At 36.8% G+C, this 15,833-nt stretch overlaps 2 protein-coding genes and 1 pseudogene across 2 annotated transcripts in view; 1 reads left to right on the top strand and 2 right to left on the bottom strand.

The window, feature by feature from the left end:
• The window catches only part of LOC135214846 (crustacyanin-A2 subunit-like), a 65,848-nt pseudogene that overhangs the window by 11,615 nt on the left and 38,400 nt on the right, over positions 1-15,833 (bottom strand).
• The window catches only part of LOC135214844 (uncharacterized), a 62,210-nt gene that overhangs the window by 35,384 nt on the left and 10,993 nt on the right, over positions 1-15,833 (top strand). The window lies entirely within an intron of this gene.
• On the bottom strand, positions 5,189-12,506 carry LOC135214521 (uncharacterized). Its single transcript, XM_064248893.1, has 4 exons — positions 12,425-12,506; positions 10,866-11,885; positions 7,521-7,793; positions 5,189-7,422 (listed from the first exon to the last, which is right to left on the bottom strand). The coding sequence occupies exons 1-4, from the start codon at positions 12,504-12,506 to the stop codon at positions 6,917-6,919; spliced, it is 1,881 nt and encodes a 626-aa protein (XP_064104963.1). The 3' UTR covers positions 5,189-6,916.

Raw genomic sequence — 15,833 nt, 5'->3', positions numbered from 1 at the left:
ACATTGAAAAAATAGATCCATAAGCATTTCTAAAGAGAGCTGTTTATTCCAAGGCTGTCGCTCGGTTATGTGAAGAACAGTTAGAGGGCAGTATTGTTTGGCTAAAGCTAAAACTGCTTTGTTACTATTGCTTCCTAATTTCAAAACACTCAGGGAGGGACATTTTGGCAAGAGTCCCTCTAGAACTGAGGTATCAAACTTCAAGTCTATACCAGTTAAGTCCAGCGTTTGCAGCTGAAATTCTTGACAGTAACTGTAGCATTCATTAAAGGCCGTTGTCTGGCGTAATGGCGACGTGTGACATTTCTCTGGGTAGACAGTGATTCGTCTTAGATTGGCAGCTAAAGCGACGAGGAAACTTTGGCTGAAATCTTGGCCGCTGGAGGGCATGAGGTAGGCGTGCAGAAGCTCCCCTGCATGGATGGGGATATTCTGAGGAAGTGTCCATAACACATCCCACATACGTTTCACCGCTATGTACTTCTCCTGCAATACGTAGTTTATATTCAGTGACTATTCTCCGACTGATCTTAGTAATCTATATATATATCAGTTAATATTACTTTAGGAAATATAGCCAACAAATTATCCTCCCACCACCTCAGAGACATATTCATCATTTAAGTTTTCAAGCATTCACGAAGATATAAATATTAGGTTTACTTATAAAGAAACTTAAGCACTTAGCTGCCTGTGCATATAAAGAAACCTGAAAGCAACTCTCTAAAATATACAGGTGGCTCACAGCATGATTGTACAGACACACACACACACACACACACATATATATATATATATAGTATTATATATATAGTATATATATATATATATATTATATATATATATATATATATATATATAATGTTGTGAAACCATCTGTATATTGTAGTTATAATATATACACCACACACACACATATATACACACACACATATATATATATATATATATATATATATATATATATATATATATAATATATATATATACTTAAAATAAAAAGTGCTTGGATTATTGGCAACATTGGACGGGCAGAAAAAGTAGTGGTAACGCTGCTTATAGGCATAAGCAGGCTGAGATAGGGTTATTTTTTGGGTGGTAGATTAGGGAAGGAGTTTTGGGTGTAGGAAGATTGGGTGGGACAGGTGGAGAGGGGTATGTGGCCATTTGCCTTCTTGAGGCTTTCACAGTTGCTATTGGCTTCAGAGCACTACATCAATTGACGCATCATCATATGTCACTTTAACACTTTTAATTGGTTGGCTGAGACAGATATATCATCAGCATAAAAGCATATGGTAGAAGGTGCATTGGTGGGCAAGCACTTGTGTTTTTTTGTAAACTTTCCTGCTATTGGCAAAAATGGAATGGCTGATTGAGTATGCGTCATGGTCATACCATAAAAACTCTTTCTCTAATTGGCTACATAAGAAGAGTATCAATGTCTGTGTAGCAAGGCGTGCTTCTCTCCTTTGTCCAGTTCTGTGTCAGTTCTCTGTTTTCATCCACAAAATGCTTTCCCCTCCTCCCGTTGCTTTTGTTGCAGTGCCTGCAGCATTGCAGGTGCTTTCACTGCTGTGTGTGGTGCAATGTATTTTGTCTAAGGCTTCACTATCTTCTAAAAGGGCTAGGAAGTTGTACAGAATATTTTACTACAAATATTGTACAATCCTGTAGGTGATCACCTATTGCATCAAGTTTTTAGTTTAAAGTGCGAGGGTTGTTATTTATAAGCATTTCTACCAATTAGAGTTATGCAATATTGACAAGGTGAGGTTAGGAAGTTGCCGTTTTACATTCTGTAATGTATATTTTATTATAAACGGATATTTCCATTATCTGGCAGGCTCTTGGATGTATTAATCTGGATAAGAGACAGATTGATATAAAAAGCTCAAGATGTAGACATTTTGCACAGTCTGATCCCAAAAAACCATTATTATACCTCTTGGCAGCTAAAACACAACTCCCCCTCTCTCTCTATCTATCATCTTCATTGATACACATCCAAAATTACTTCCCTTACATACCTACTTTTATATATTTTCACGAACACTTCCATAATCGGCAAAAGCATGCAGTACTGATAGTTTTAATTTTCTATAATTACCATCTTGGAAACACTTGGCTACCTAGCAGCGCCTATTCTGCTCTATTTTCTGATAGTAGCATAGCCTACAAACTCATATATATGAGAGAGAGAGAGAGAGAGAGAGAGAGAGAGAGAGAGAGAGATTCAAGGCCACCATCAGTACTGCCATACTACTACAGCGTGCATTTCTTATCGTGAATCAGTTGCCAACTGTACTATACCGTTCAAGGTACTAACATTGAGAATTGCAAAGAGCAAGGAGCCCCTTTTACGTACACTAAAGTGACTAAACATTCACTGGATAGTTTGGGAAAATGATTGTTTTTCTTCACCTCATAATCTCCAAGAATCTATACATTATTGAAAACATTCAAGTAGCAATGCACAGTTTACCTTGTCATTTATGGCGGCTTCTTGTATGCATCTCGAAAGGCGAACGAAATATTCAACGCAGAGGTCTATCAGCTTCCTCGGATACATCATTCCTCTGTACTGGTAACAAAAGAGGAAAAAGCTCACAATTTGAGCTTCATTTTTCGAACAAGCAAAGTAGCACACCAGTACTCAGTCTCACGGGTTACAGGGAATACAATGTTGAAGATGTTATCGCTATCATTCAGCAACAAAATGCGGCAGTGAATGAGAAAGACAACAACTGTTAAGTGCTTAAACCCATGTATGATGTTCTTTACAGTAAGCTATATGGCCGTCAAAGGAATTTTCGTATCCGCGAACACTTGACCAGTTTTTAATTTGTATACGTAATTCAAAGGCAGTATACAGAATTTACCTCTAAATTAAATATGTGGACCAGGTCTCCAAAATGGCAACACTTATCTACCAACTGAAGTTGCCAAATGCCTTTATGTAGAAAATACAGTGAAGGCGTATGGAGGAAAAGTAACGATGTATCCACATGTAACAATTGCCCTAAACTTTTATCAAATGACAATAGTTGTTAATATACTAATACATTATACTATATGAGACAGAACGAAAGGCATCGAGGGGAGAGAGAGAGACAGAGAGATCCATTTAAAGTTATGCGTAATCTTAAGCAATTTTTTATAAGTGGTTATTTCCTCAGCTGTTACAATGAAAGCAGGGTCTTGACATACAGGCGCTTTGTCTTATTATTGTGAGAGTGGATTAGAATTCCATCGCAGGGACGACTGCCAATTAAGAGTGGTAATATCATATTTCATAAGTGAAGGCGAGATTCTAGGCTATCAGCACAACGTAACTAGCTAAACTAGAGCATAAACATCTGTATGCTTGCAAAGTTCTAGAAGGGAATTAACAAATAGAAAACAGTAGTTATGGCAAATATTTCTATAGGTAATGATGAGCAAGATTCGTGATGTGTGGATTTATTTGAAGATTGCCGTCATTTCTAAGGGAGCAGGTACAATAGTAATAGCTATAAAACTGTTAAACAGATGAATGCCCTGACCTAAGTACTTTGAGTAAAAATCTAGGTATTCTGACGAAAAATTCGTCGGCAATGCAATCTCTAGGTTTTGCTAGGCGGAGTTGATTGATTTATTTTTTTATGCTCTCTGTGATCCTTTTGGGTTTCCAGTTAAGTCCCTTTTCATAGAAATTACAAATTTTTTATTTTTATTTTATTGAAGATTAATGTCAAATCATTATAAAACAATATATTGCACTTGAACAAAATACCTTGTACATTTTCTATAACAGTACTTCACCGCTCGCATGAGCAGATTCACTTATGTCATGTGTTGCATTGTTCAACTTGTTACTCACAGTAAAATTGATCCCTAGACTCTGCTTCTATGGTAGATGCAGATTTTGGAAAATAATTCCATGCTGAATTCGAAAGGCTTCTGACGTCTTCACAGGACGATGTATCACTTGGACCATAAAGTTTAAATCGTTCTCTGTACTGAATATCACTGGGCACATCAAGGACACCAGGAAGGTGCACTAAATCCCAGTCAGCAATTTTGAGAACACGCAGTTCTGGCAAAAGTTTGAAATCGATGGCCAGTTTTTTAATAATTTTCACACTGGGACGAAGGAACACAAGCTCTCTTATGTGAGGAAGCATTTGGAAAAGCTGGTTGTAAGCATCTGCCTCAGTTACTGGTCTAATGAACAAAGACGTCACTTGAGGGAAGACGAGGTGCCCAGGTAGTTCATCACTGCTGCAGCTCAGTCCATGTCTGAATTCAAGAGTAAGCTCTTCAACGAATTACTAGGAAATGATAAAGCAGAGATTCACTTACAGAAACCACACTGACAATTCTTGTGGAATGTATTTCATACCTAATAATGATTTTGTATGCATTTATTTACACTCTGACGTCCGGTCGGATTTCCAGTCATGATTATGTACACTTAAATTCACCTTGAGGTTCGACGGCTATTATACTTGTGTATTAACTTCCAGGCGAGTCGGAGAAGGACAAAGAAATGATGGGTGACGATCCCAACGCCGCCGCCTGCGTTTCCACCTCTGCAACGTTGATACTGATCTTCGCAACGGCCCTCCTGCAACGCTGAACCTTCTACTCCCTTTTCCATTGTTACCCTTCCATTAGCGTTATGCCTTTTATCTCTCTCTCTCTCTTAAAGAATTCTGGAGTTGGAAACCAGCAGTTCTTGTTATTTATTGTCTCCGCTTGAAAGTTATCTCCTAATCATACCTACCTGTAGAGTTTCAACTTAGTGCATAGTGATCTGTATATAGAATATTTCTATAAGAAATAAAGGTATATCTTTACCGGGGTAGTTTGTTTTTTCATTTCGCTTCTAAAATGTAATGTTTCTTACACTGCCTTTTTTTTTTAGACTATGTATATTCACTCAACGGCTCCGCACTTCCTGGTAGTGTTTTCAAAAGTAGGAAATGCTTCTTCACATTCTTTGCTTTCCAAAGGGAACTCTCACGCACCATAGGTTGATATAGACCAAACATGTGAAATATGATTCACGTAAGATTGACCCTTACCGCGTATACAAATGAAATTGTATGACTGAGTTCATATTGTCAGTGCAAGTCTATAAATCACAATAATAAAATAAGTAGAAATCGAAAATTTCTTACCGGTAGCCACTCGGTTACTGAATCAAATCAGTGATGAGAAATGGAAGTGTTTAATGTTGGCTTTTTACAATAAAAGTCATGGCTGTCTTGTCTAAATTTAGAATAAGATGATAGTTTATAAAAATCCGAGATGCTAAATGATCACTATTTGCTCAGAGTTCTTGAAAAGGGAAGCGTTGTAAACCGTTTCAGTGTTCGTTTTCATACTATCCGGACTCGAGACAAGAGGTCTTGAGCGTCGAGGCAGATTTTTGAGTTTTCAATTTTAGCCTCTGAGGGAAATATATTACTAGTCACAGGACAAGGTTTTTATGAAGTAAATAACATTCTTATAACTGAAAATAACATTGAACGCCCTCTCCCACAAAAAATAAATAAATGATGCAAGAACTTAACTGAGAGAAATGTCTATTGTAATTGGTATGGCAAAGAGCTCAAGGTTTTTATGAAGTAAATAACATTCTTATAATTGAAAATAACACTGAATACCCTCTCCCACAAAAAAAGAAAAAGAATTAAAACGTGAATAAATAATGTAAGAAATTAACTGGAAGAAATATCTATTGTAATTGGTATGACAAAGAACTCAAGGTTATTATGAAGCAAATGACAGTCTTATAACAGACAATAACATTGATTACCTTCCCCACAAAAAAAAAAATAATAATAATGATATAAGAAATTAACTGAGAGAAATATCTATTGTAATTGGTATGACAAAGAGCTCAAGAAATATGACACGTTAAGAATAATCCTTGCTTTACTGACAATATAATTTGACAAACTGCAGAAAATAATCTAACTGCTTATAACCTCAGGACTAGCGGGACAAACAACTGTGCCCATATCTATCGGACAGGAAAAATAAAAAAGGAAAAAAAGGAACTTATCATCATCAAGAAAAGTGGAGGCCTGCTTTTCGAAAATTGGTAAACTAAAGAACAGAGCCTAAGGAACAATTCCAGAGATTCACAGTGAAGACAAAAACTGTACCGATCTGAGTCATATAAAAATTGCTGACTTCCACTGAATCAAGATGGGAAGGAGTGTTACTGGGTCATCTGAATGATAGAAAATGACTAAGAAGGAAAGGAAGAAGTCACTATATAGATGAATAGATCATAGATAATTCCTTCAATATAGGCCGGTAGGCGAAGATTGCTGATACATAGGAGGAAAAGAGCTACGAGTCAACAGAAACTTGAGAACCGATTTGAATGGAGGAGAAAAAAACCATCCGTGGGTAGTCTGGACGAGACAGCCTTATATTGCTCTGTCTAAGCACCAGAGATACCAAGAGTAATGATCAAAAACTGTCTGAATTCCTGTTAAGGCGATCATCTAGCACATGCAGTGAAGGAATTACAAGTTCGCAGCGAATCTTGCAAGGTGGAAACTATGCTGGACTTGGACTGCCTGACAAAATGAGAACCAAGTAAGGTTTCATTGCATGAATAACAGCCGCATTTTAAGCACAATGAAGTTATTTCGAGTGGAATTTATTTCATGTCAAAGGCTAAGAATGATTAATAAAAACAATAATATGGGTAACTACCATTCAAGTATATACAGAGTTTGGAGTTGTAATAGAATAAGACACATTGTACTAACGGTCAGCTTCTGTTTTAAGGAAGACTATTGATAAAATATTATAAAACAAAGTGTGACTCCAACAACATATCTTGTACATTGTACACTCTTAGCTAGGTACAGTATTTCAATGTCCGTATACAATAATTTCAATAAGTCGCTCAGCGAAAGGAAGCTTTAGCCTGGGATTCTACCTCTAAGGTAGATCTAGATTTTGGAAAATAATTCCATCCTGAATTCAGAAGGGTTTTGATATCTTTACAGGATAATGTATCACTTGGCCCATGAAGTTCAAATCGCTTTCTGCACTGAACATCCCTGGGCACATCAAGGAGATCAGAAAAGTGCACTAAATCCCAGTCAGCAATTTTGAGAACACGCAGTTCTGGTAGGAGTTTGAAATTGATGGCTGGCTTCCTAATTTTTACACTAGGACTAAGGAATACGAGTTCTTGTATGTGAGGAAGTATTTGGAAAAGCTGGTTATAAGCATTTACCTCAGATGGTCTTATGACCAATGATGTCACTTGAGGGAAGACGATGTGCTCAGGGAGTTCTTCACTGCTGCAGCTCAGTCCATGTCTGAATTCAAGAGTCAGCTCTTCAACAGCAGGAAAATCCAAAAGAAGTTCGCTAAGGTCTTTTATATCCACGGCGCCCAGCCAAGCTCCGTCGAGTTGAAGTTTCTTGGCTCGTTTTCCAAAAAAAGGGAAAAGGTTCCCCTTTTGGGGTTCATCATGGCATATGGATCGCATATTCACTAACCTGACTGCTTGGGACATAACGAAGCCTCGGACAGTCTTTCAAAGTTCTTATAAAGATCTTCATCTCGACCAGACGATAACATATGAATGCTAAAATTTTCAATATCACAAGTAACCCGAATCAAATCTTCAACTACATTTGGTATATTTTCAGCAGATGAAAAATACTCTCCTATGGCAAGGGGCCCAAGATCTGGAACCTTATCTCTCAAATGCAAATACTTTTCCATACAAGCATTAACATTGGTCAAGCTGCATGAACATACTTGAGTTTCTTAAAAAACAAAAAAATCCAGGCAAGAACAAAGAACTCATTAGTGAGATCACAATATCCAGTTGACAAATCACTGAGATTTTTTTTTGGCCATGATGCCTTAATAATAGGGTTTGTTCCTTTTCTAAATTCATGCTAATAGTCTTTCAGGGTCAGTTTCTGTCACATTAAGAAATATCCATAAGCATTTCTTAAAAAATCTTTATATATAGAGCAATACTGAATGAATCATTTTAATTTCGATGCAAGCAACGGCACTTGAAATCGTCAACACATTGAAATAAACCAGTTCTATTAGCCTTGAAGAGTATTTTCCGTGAAGGGCAAAACGAAATAAATGTGATACTGTAAATAAATTCCATATATATAATTGATCTGGTTGATTTAAGTATGGTTTTTGTGCCCAAATAAAAATAAAAATCCCAAATGTAAACGCTGGTAATATCAACGAATTACTAGGAAATGATAAAGCAGAGATTCACTTAGAGAAACCACACTGACAATTCTTGTGGAATGTATTTCATACCTAATAAGGATTTTGTATGCATTTATTTACACTCTGACGTCCGTCGGATTTCCAGTCCTGATTATGTACACATAAATTCACCTTGAGGTTCGACGGCTATTATAATTGTGTATTAACTTCCAGGCGAGTCGGAGAAGGACAAAGAAATGATGGGTGACGATCCCAACGCCGCCACCTGTGTTTCCACCTCTGCAACGTTGATACTGATCTTCGCAACGGCCCTCCTGCAACGCTGAACCTTCTACTCCCTTTTCCATTTTGTTACCCTTCCATTAGAGTTATGCCTTTTATCTCCTCTCTCTTTAAAGAATTCTGGAGTGGAAACCAGCAGTTCTTGCCATTTATTGTCTCCGCTTGAATAAAGTTATCTCCTAATCATACCTACCTGTAGAGTTTCGACATAGTGCATAGTAGTCTGTATATAGAATATTTCTATAAGAAATATAAAGGTGTATCTTTACCGGGGTAGTTTGTTTTTTCATTTCACTTTTAAAATGTAATGTTTCTTACACTGTCTTTTATTTAGACTATGTATATTCACTCAACGGCTCCGCACTTCCTGGTAGTGTTTTGAAAAGTATGAAATGCTTCTTCACATTCTTTGCTTTCCAAAGGGAACTGATGTCTCGCGCACCATAGGTTGATATAGACCAAATATCTCAAATATGATTCACGTAAGATTGACCCTTACCGAGTATACAAATGAAATTGCAGGAATGTGTTCATATTTTCAGTGCAAGTCTATAAATCACAATAATAAAATAAGTAGAAATCGAAAATTTCTTACCGGTAGCCACTCGGTTACTGAATCAAATCAGTGATGAAGTGGAAGTGTTTAATGTTGGCTTTTTACAATAAAAGTCATGGCTGTCTTGTCTAAATTTAGAATAAGATGATAGTCTTTAAAAATCTGAGATGCTAAATGATCACTATTTGCTCAGAGTACTTAAAAAGGAAAGCGTTGTAAACAAAAATGTTTCAGTGTCCCTTTTCATACTGTCCGGACTCTAGACAAGAGGTATTGAGCGTCGAGGCAGATTTTTGAGTCTTCAATTCTATTTCCTGAGGGAAACATTTTACTAGCCGCAGGAAAAGGCTTTTTTATGAAGTAAATAACATTCTTATAACTGAAAATAACATTGAACGCCCTCTCCCACAAAAATAAATAAATGATGCAAGAACTTAACTGAGAGAAATGTCTATTGTAATTGGTATGGCAAAGAGCCTAAGGTTTTTATGAAGCAAGTAACATTCTTATAATTGAAATAACACTGAATACCCTCTCCACAAAAAAAGAAAAAGAATTAAAAACTTGAATAAATAATGTAAGAAATTAACTGAAAGAAATATCTATTGTAATTGGTATGACAAAGAGCTCAAGGTTTTTATGAAGCAAATGACAGTCTTATAACAGACAATAACATTGATTACCTTCCCCACAAAAAAATAATAATAATAATAATAATAATGATATAAGAAATTAACTGAGAGAAATATCTATTGTAATTGGTATGACAAAGAGCTCAAGAAATATGACACGTTAAGAATAATCCTTGCTTTACTGACAATATAATTTGACAAACTGCAGAAAATAATCTAACTGCTTATAACCCCAGGACTAGCGGGACAAACAACTGTGCCCATATCTTGCCCAGGTCTATCGGACAGGAAAAAGAAAAAAAAGGGACTTATCATCATCAAGAAAAGTGGAGACCTGCTTTTCGAAAATTGTTAACTAAAGAACAGAGCCTGAGGAACAATTCCAGAGATTCACAGTGAAGGCAAAAACTGTGCCGATCTGTCATGTGAAAATTGCTGACTTCCACCGAATCAAGATGGGAAGGAGTGTTACTTGGAGTCATCTGAATGATAGAAAATGACTAGGAAGAAAAGGAAAAAGACACTATATAGATGGATGGATCATAGATAATTCCTTCAAAATGGGTCGGTAGGCGAAGATTGCTGATACATAGGAGGAAAAGAGCTACGAGAGAACAGAAACTTGAGAACCGATTTGAATTGGGGAGAAAAAAAACCATCCGTGGGTAGTTTGGACAAGACAGCCTTATGTTGCTCTGTCTAAGCACCAGAGATACCAAGAGTAATGATCAAAAACTGTCTGAATTCCTGTCAAGGGGATCATCTAGCACATGCAGTGAATGAATTACAAGGTCGCAGCGAATCTTGCAAGGTGGAAACTATGCTGGACTTAGACTGCCTGACAAAATGAGAACTAAGTAAGTAAGGTATCATTGCATGAATAACAGCCGGATTTAAAGCACAATGAAGTTATTTCAAGTGGAATTTATTTCATGTCAAAGGCTAGGAATGATTAATTAAAACAATAATATGTATAACTACCATTCAAGTATATACAGAGTTTGGAGTTGTAATAGATTAACAAACATTGTACTGACGGTCATCTTCTGTTTTAAGGAAGACTATTGATAAAAAATTATTAAACAAAATGTGACTCCAACAACATATCTTGTACATTGTACACTCTTAGCTAGGTACAGTATTTCAATGTCTGTAAGTCGCTCAGCGAAAGGAAGCTTTGGCCTGGGATTCTACCTCTAAGGTAGATCTAGATTTTGGAAAATAATTCCATCCTGAATTCAGAAGGGTTTTGATATCTTTACAGGATAATGTATCACTTGGCCCATGAAGTTCAAATCGCTTTCTGCACTGAACATCCCTGGGCACATCAAGGAGATCAGAAAAGTGCACTAAATCCCAGTCAGCAATTTTGAGAACACGCAGTTCTGGTAGGAGTTTGAAATTGATGGCTGGCTTCCTAATTTTTACACAAGGACTAAGGAATACGAGTTCTTGTATGTGAGGAAGTATTTGGAAAAGCTGGTTATAAGCATTTACCTCAGTTAATGGTTTTATGACCAATGACGTCACTTGAGGGAAGACGATGTGCTCAGGGAGTTCATCACTGCTGCAGCTCAGTCCATGTCTGAATTCAAGAGTCAGCTCTTCAACAGCAGGAAAATCCAAAAGAAGTTCGCTAAGGTCTTTTATATCCACCACGCCCAACAAAGCTCCGTCGAGTTGAAGTTTCTTGGCTCGTTTTCCAAAAAGGGAAAAGGTTCCCCTTTTGGGTTCATCTTGGCATATGGATCGCATATTCACTAACCTGACTGCTTTGGGACATAACGAAGCCTCGGACAGTCTTTCAAAGTTCTTATAAAGATCTTCATCTCGACCGGACGATAACATATGAATGCTAAAATTTTCAATATCACAAGTAACCCGAATCAAATCTTCAACTACATTTGGTATATTTTCAGCAGATGAAAAATACTCTCCTATGGCAAGGGGACCAAGATCTGGAACCTTACCTCTCAAATGCAAATACTTTTCCATACAAGCATTAACATTGGTCAAGCTGCTATGAACATACTTGAGTTTCTTAAAAACAATCCAGGCAAGAACAAAGAACTCATTAGTGAGATCACAATATCCAGTTGACAAATCACTGAGATTTGGCCATGATGCCTTAATAATGGGGTTTGTTCCTTTTCTAAATTCTGCTAATAGTCTTTCAGGGTCAGTTTCTGTCACATTAAGAAATATCCATAAGCATTTCTTAAAAATCTTTATATATAGAGCAATACTGAATGAATCATTTTAATTTCGATGCAAGCAACGGCACTTGAAATCGTCAACACATTGAAATAAACCAGTTCTATTAGCCTTGAAGAGTATTTTCCGTGAAGGGCAAAACGAAATAAATGTGATACTGTAAATTCCATATATATTAATTGATCTGGTTGATTTAAGTATGGTTTTTGTGCCCAAATAAAAATAAAAATCCCAAATGTAAACGCTGGTAATATCAACGAATTACTAGGAAATGATAAAGCAGAGATTCACTTAGAGAAACCACACTGACAATTCTTGTGGAATGTATTTCATACCTAATAAGGATTTTGTATGCATTTATTTACACTCTGACGTCCGGTCGGATTTCCAGTCCTGATTATGTACACATAAATTCACCTTGAGGTTCGACGGCTATTATAATTGTGTATTAACTTCCAGGCGAGTCGGAGAAGGACAAAGAAATGATGGGTGACGATCCCAACGCCGCCACCTGTGTTTCCACCTCTGCAACGTTGATACTGATCTTCGCAACGGCCCTCCTGCAACGCTGAACCTTCTACTCCCTTTTCCATTGTTACCCTTCCATTAGAGTTATGCCTTTTATCTCTCTCTCTTTAAGAATTCTGGAGTTGGAAACCAGCAGTTCTTGTCATTTATTGTCTCCGCTTGAAAGTTATCTCCTAATCATGCCTACCTGTAGAGTTTCGACATAGTGCATAGTAGTCTGTATATAGAATATTTCTATAAGAAATATAAAGGTGTATCTTTACCGGGGTAGTTTGTTTTTTCATTTCACTTTTAAAATGTAATGTTTTCTTCACTGTTCTTTTATTTAGACTATGTATTCACTCAACGGCTCGCACTTCCGGTAGTGTTTTGAAAAGTATGAAATGCTTCTTCACATTCTTTGCTTTCCAAAGGGAACTGATGTCTCGCGCACCATAGGTTGATATAGACCAAATATCTCAAATATGATTCACGTAAGATTGACCCTTACCGAGTATACAAATGAAATTGCAGGAATGTGTTCATATTTTCAGTGCAAGTCTATAAATCACAATAATAAAATAAGTAGAAATCGAAAATTTCTTACCGGTAGCCACTCGGTTACTGAATCAAATCAGTGATGAAGTGGAAGTGTTTAATGTTGGCTTTTTACAATAAAAGTCATGGCTGTCTTGTCTAAATTTAGAATAAGATGATAGTCTTTAAAAATCTGAGATGCTAAATGATCACTATTTGCTCAGAGTACTTAAAAAGGAAAGCGTTGTAAACAAAAATGTTTCAGTGTCCCTTTTCATACTGTCCGGACTCTAGACAAGAGGTATTGAGCGTCGAGGCAGATTTTTGAGTCTTCAATTCTATTTCCTGAGGGAAACATTTTACTAGCCGCAGGAAAAGGCTTTTTTATGAAGTAAATAACATTCTTATAACTGAAAATAACATTGAACGCCCTCTCCCACAAAAATAAATAAATGATGCAAGAACTTAACTGAGAGAAATGTCTATTGTAATTGGTATGGCAAAGAGCCTAAGGTTTTTATGAAGTAAGTAACATTCTTATAATTGAAAATAACACTGAATACCCTCTCCCACAAAAAAAGAAAAAGAATTAAAACTTGAATAAATAATGTAAGAAATTAACTGAAAGAAATATCTATTGTAATTGGTATGACAAAGAGCTCAAGGTTTTTATGAAGCAAATGACAGTCTTATAACAGACAATAACATTGATTACCTTCCCACAAAAAATAATAATAATAATAATAATGATATAAGAAATTAACTGAGAGAAATATCTATTGTAATTGGTATGACAAAGAGCTCAAGAAATATGACACGTTAAGAATAATCCTTGCTTTACTGACAATATAATTTGACAAACTGCAGAAAATAATCTAACTGCTTATAACCCCAGGACTAGCGGGACAAACAACTGTGCCCATATCTTGCCCAGGTCTATCGGACAGGTAAAAGAAAAAAAAGGGACTTATCATCATCAAGAAAAGTGGAGACCTGCTTTTCGAAAATTGGTAAACTAAAGAACAGAGCCTGAGGAACAATTCCAGAGATTCACAGTGAAGGCAAAAACTGTGCCGATCTGTCATGTGAAAATTGCTGACTTCCACCGAATCAAGATGGGAAGGAGTGTTACTGAGTCATCTGAATGATAGAAAATGACTAGGAAGAAAAGGAAAAAGACACTATATAGATGGATGGATCATAGATAATTCCTTCAAAATGGGTCGGTAGGCGAAGATTGCTGATACATAGGAGGAAAAGAGCTACGAGAGAACAGAAACTTGAGAACCGATTTGAATTGGGGAGAAAAAAAACCATCGTGGGGTAGTTTGGACAAGACAGCCTTATGTTGCTCTGTCTAAGCACCAAGAGATACCAAGAGTAATGATCAAAAACTGTCTGAATTCCTGTCAAGGGGATCATCTAGCACATGCAGTGAATGAATTACAAGGTCGCAGCGAATCTTGCAAGGTGGAAACTATGCTGGACTTAGACTGCCTGACAAAATGAGAACTAAGTAAGTAAGGTATCATTGCATGAAATAACAGCCGGATTTAAAGCACAATGAAGTTATTTCAAGTGGAATTTATTTCATGTCAAAGGCTAGGGAATGATTAATTAAAACAATAATTATGTAACTACCATTCAAGTATATACAGAGTTTGGAAGTTGTAATAGAATTAACAAACATTGTACTGACGGTCATCTTCTGTTTTAAGGAAGACTATTGATAAAAAATTATTAAACAAAATGTGACTCCAACAACATATCTTGTACATTGTACACTCTTAGCTAGGTACAGTATTTCAATGTCTGTAAGTCGCTCAGCGAAAGGAAGCTTTGGCCTGGGATTCTACCTCTAAGGTAGATCTAGATTTTGGAAAATAAAAATAATTCCTTCCGATCCTGAATTCAGAAGGGTTTTGATATCTTTACAGGATAATGTATCACTTGGCCCATGAAGTTCAAATCGCTTTCTGCACTGAACATCCCTGGGCACATCAAGGAGATCAGAAAAGTGCACTAAATCCCAGTCAGCAATTTTGAGAACACGCAGTTCTGGTAGGAGTTTGAAATTGATGGCTGGCTTCCTAATTTTTACACTAGGACTAAGGAATACGAGTTCTTGTATGTGAGGAAGTATTTGGAAAAGCTGGTTATAAGCATTTACCTCAGATGGTCTTATGACCAATGATGTCACTTGAGGGAAGACGATGTGCTCAGGGAGTTCTTCACTGCTGCAGCTCAGTCCATGTCTGAATTCAAGAGTCAGCTCTTCAACAGCAGGAAAATCCAAAAGAAGTTCGCTAAGGTCTTTTATATCCACCGCGCCCAACAAAGCTCCATCGAGTTGAAGTTTCTTGGCTCGTTTCCAAAAAGGGAAAAGGTTCCCTTTTGGGTTCATCTTGGCATATGGATCGCATATTCACTAACCTGACTGCTTTGGGACATAACGAAGCCTCGGAACAGTCTTTCAAAGTTCTTAGAAAGATCTTCATCTCGACCGGACGATAACATATGAATGCTAAAATTTTCAATATCACAAGTAACCCGAATCAAATCTTCAACTACATTTGGTACATTTTCAGCAGATGTAAAATACTCTCCTATGGCAAGGGGCCCAAGATCTGGAACCTTATCTCTCAACTGCAAATACTTTTCCATACAAGCATTAACGTTGGTCAAGCTGCTATGAACATACTTGAGTTTCTTAAAAACAATCCACGCAAGAACAAAGAACTCTCTAGTAACAGCACAATATCCAGTTGACAAATCACTGAGATTTGGCCATGATGCCTGAATATTGGGGTTTGTTCCTTTTCTAAATTCTGCTAATAGTCTTTCAGGGTCAGTTTCTGTCACATTGAAAAAATAGA

Source organism: Macrobrachium nipponense, chromosome 46 (assembly GCF_015104395.2).
Source record: "Macrobrachium nipponense isolate FS-2020 chromosome 46, ASM1510439v2, whole genome shotgun sequence".
NCBI lineage: Eukaryota > Metazoa > Arthropoda > Malacostraca > Decapoda > Palaemonidae > Macrobrachium > Macrobrachium nipponense.
This window is presented reverse-complemented; position numbering and strand designations above follow the sequence as displayed.

Excerpts from the sequence above, each read along its gene's own strand:
- LOC135214521 (XM_064248893.1), bottom strand. The coding sequence starts at position 12,506 with ATGGAAAAGGGAGTAGAAGGTTCAGCGTTGCAGGAGGGCCGTTGCGAA. Across the intron at positions 11,886-12,424 it reads TTGCAGAGGTGGAAACACAG|AAACTGACCCTGAAAGACTA; the intron begins GTGGCGGCGTTG and ends TTAATGTGACAG. Across the intron at positions 7,794-10,865 it reads CCAGGCCAAAGCTTCCTTTC|AAACTCAAGTATGTTCATGC; the intron begins GCTGAGCGACTT and ends TTGTTTTTTAAG.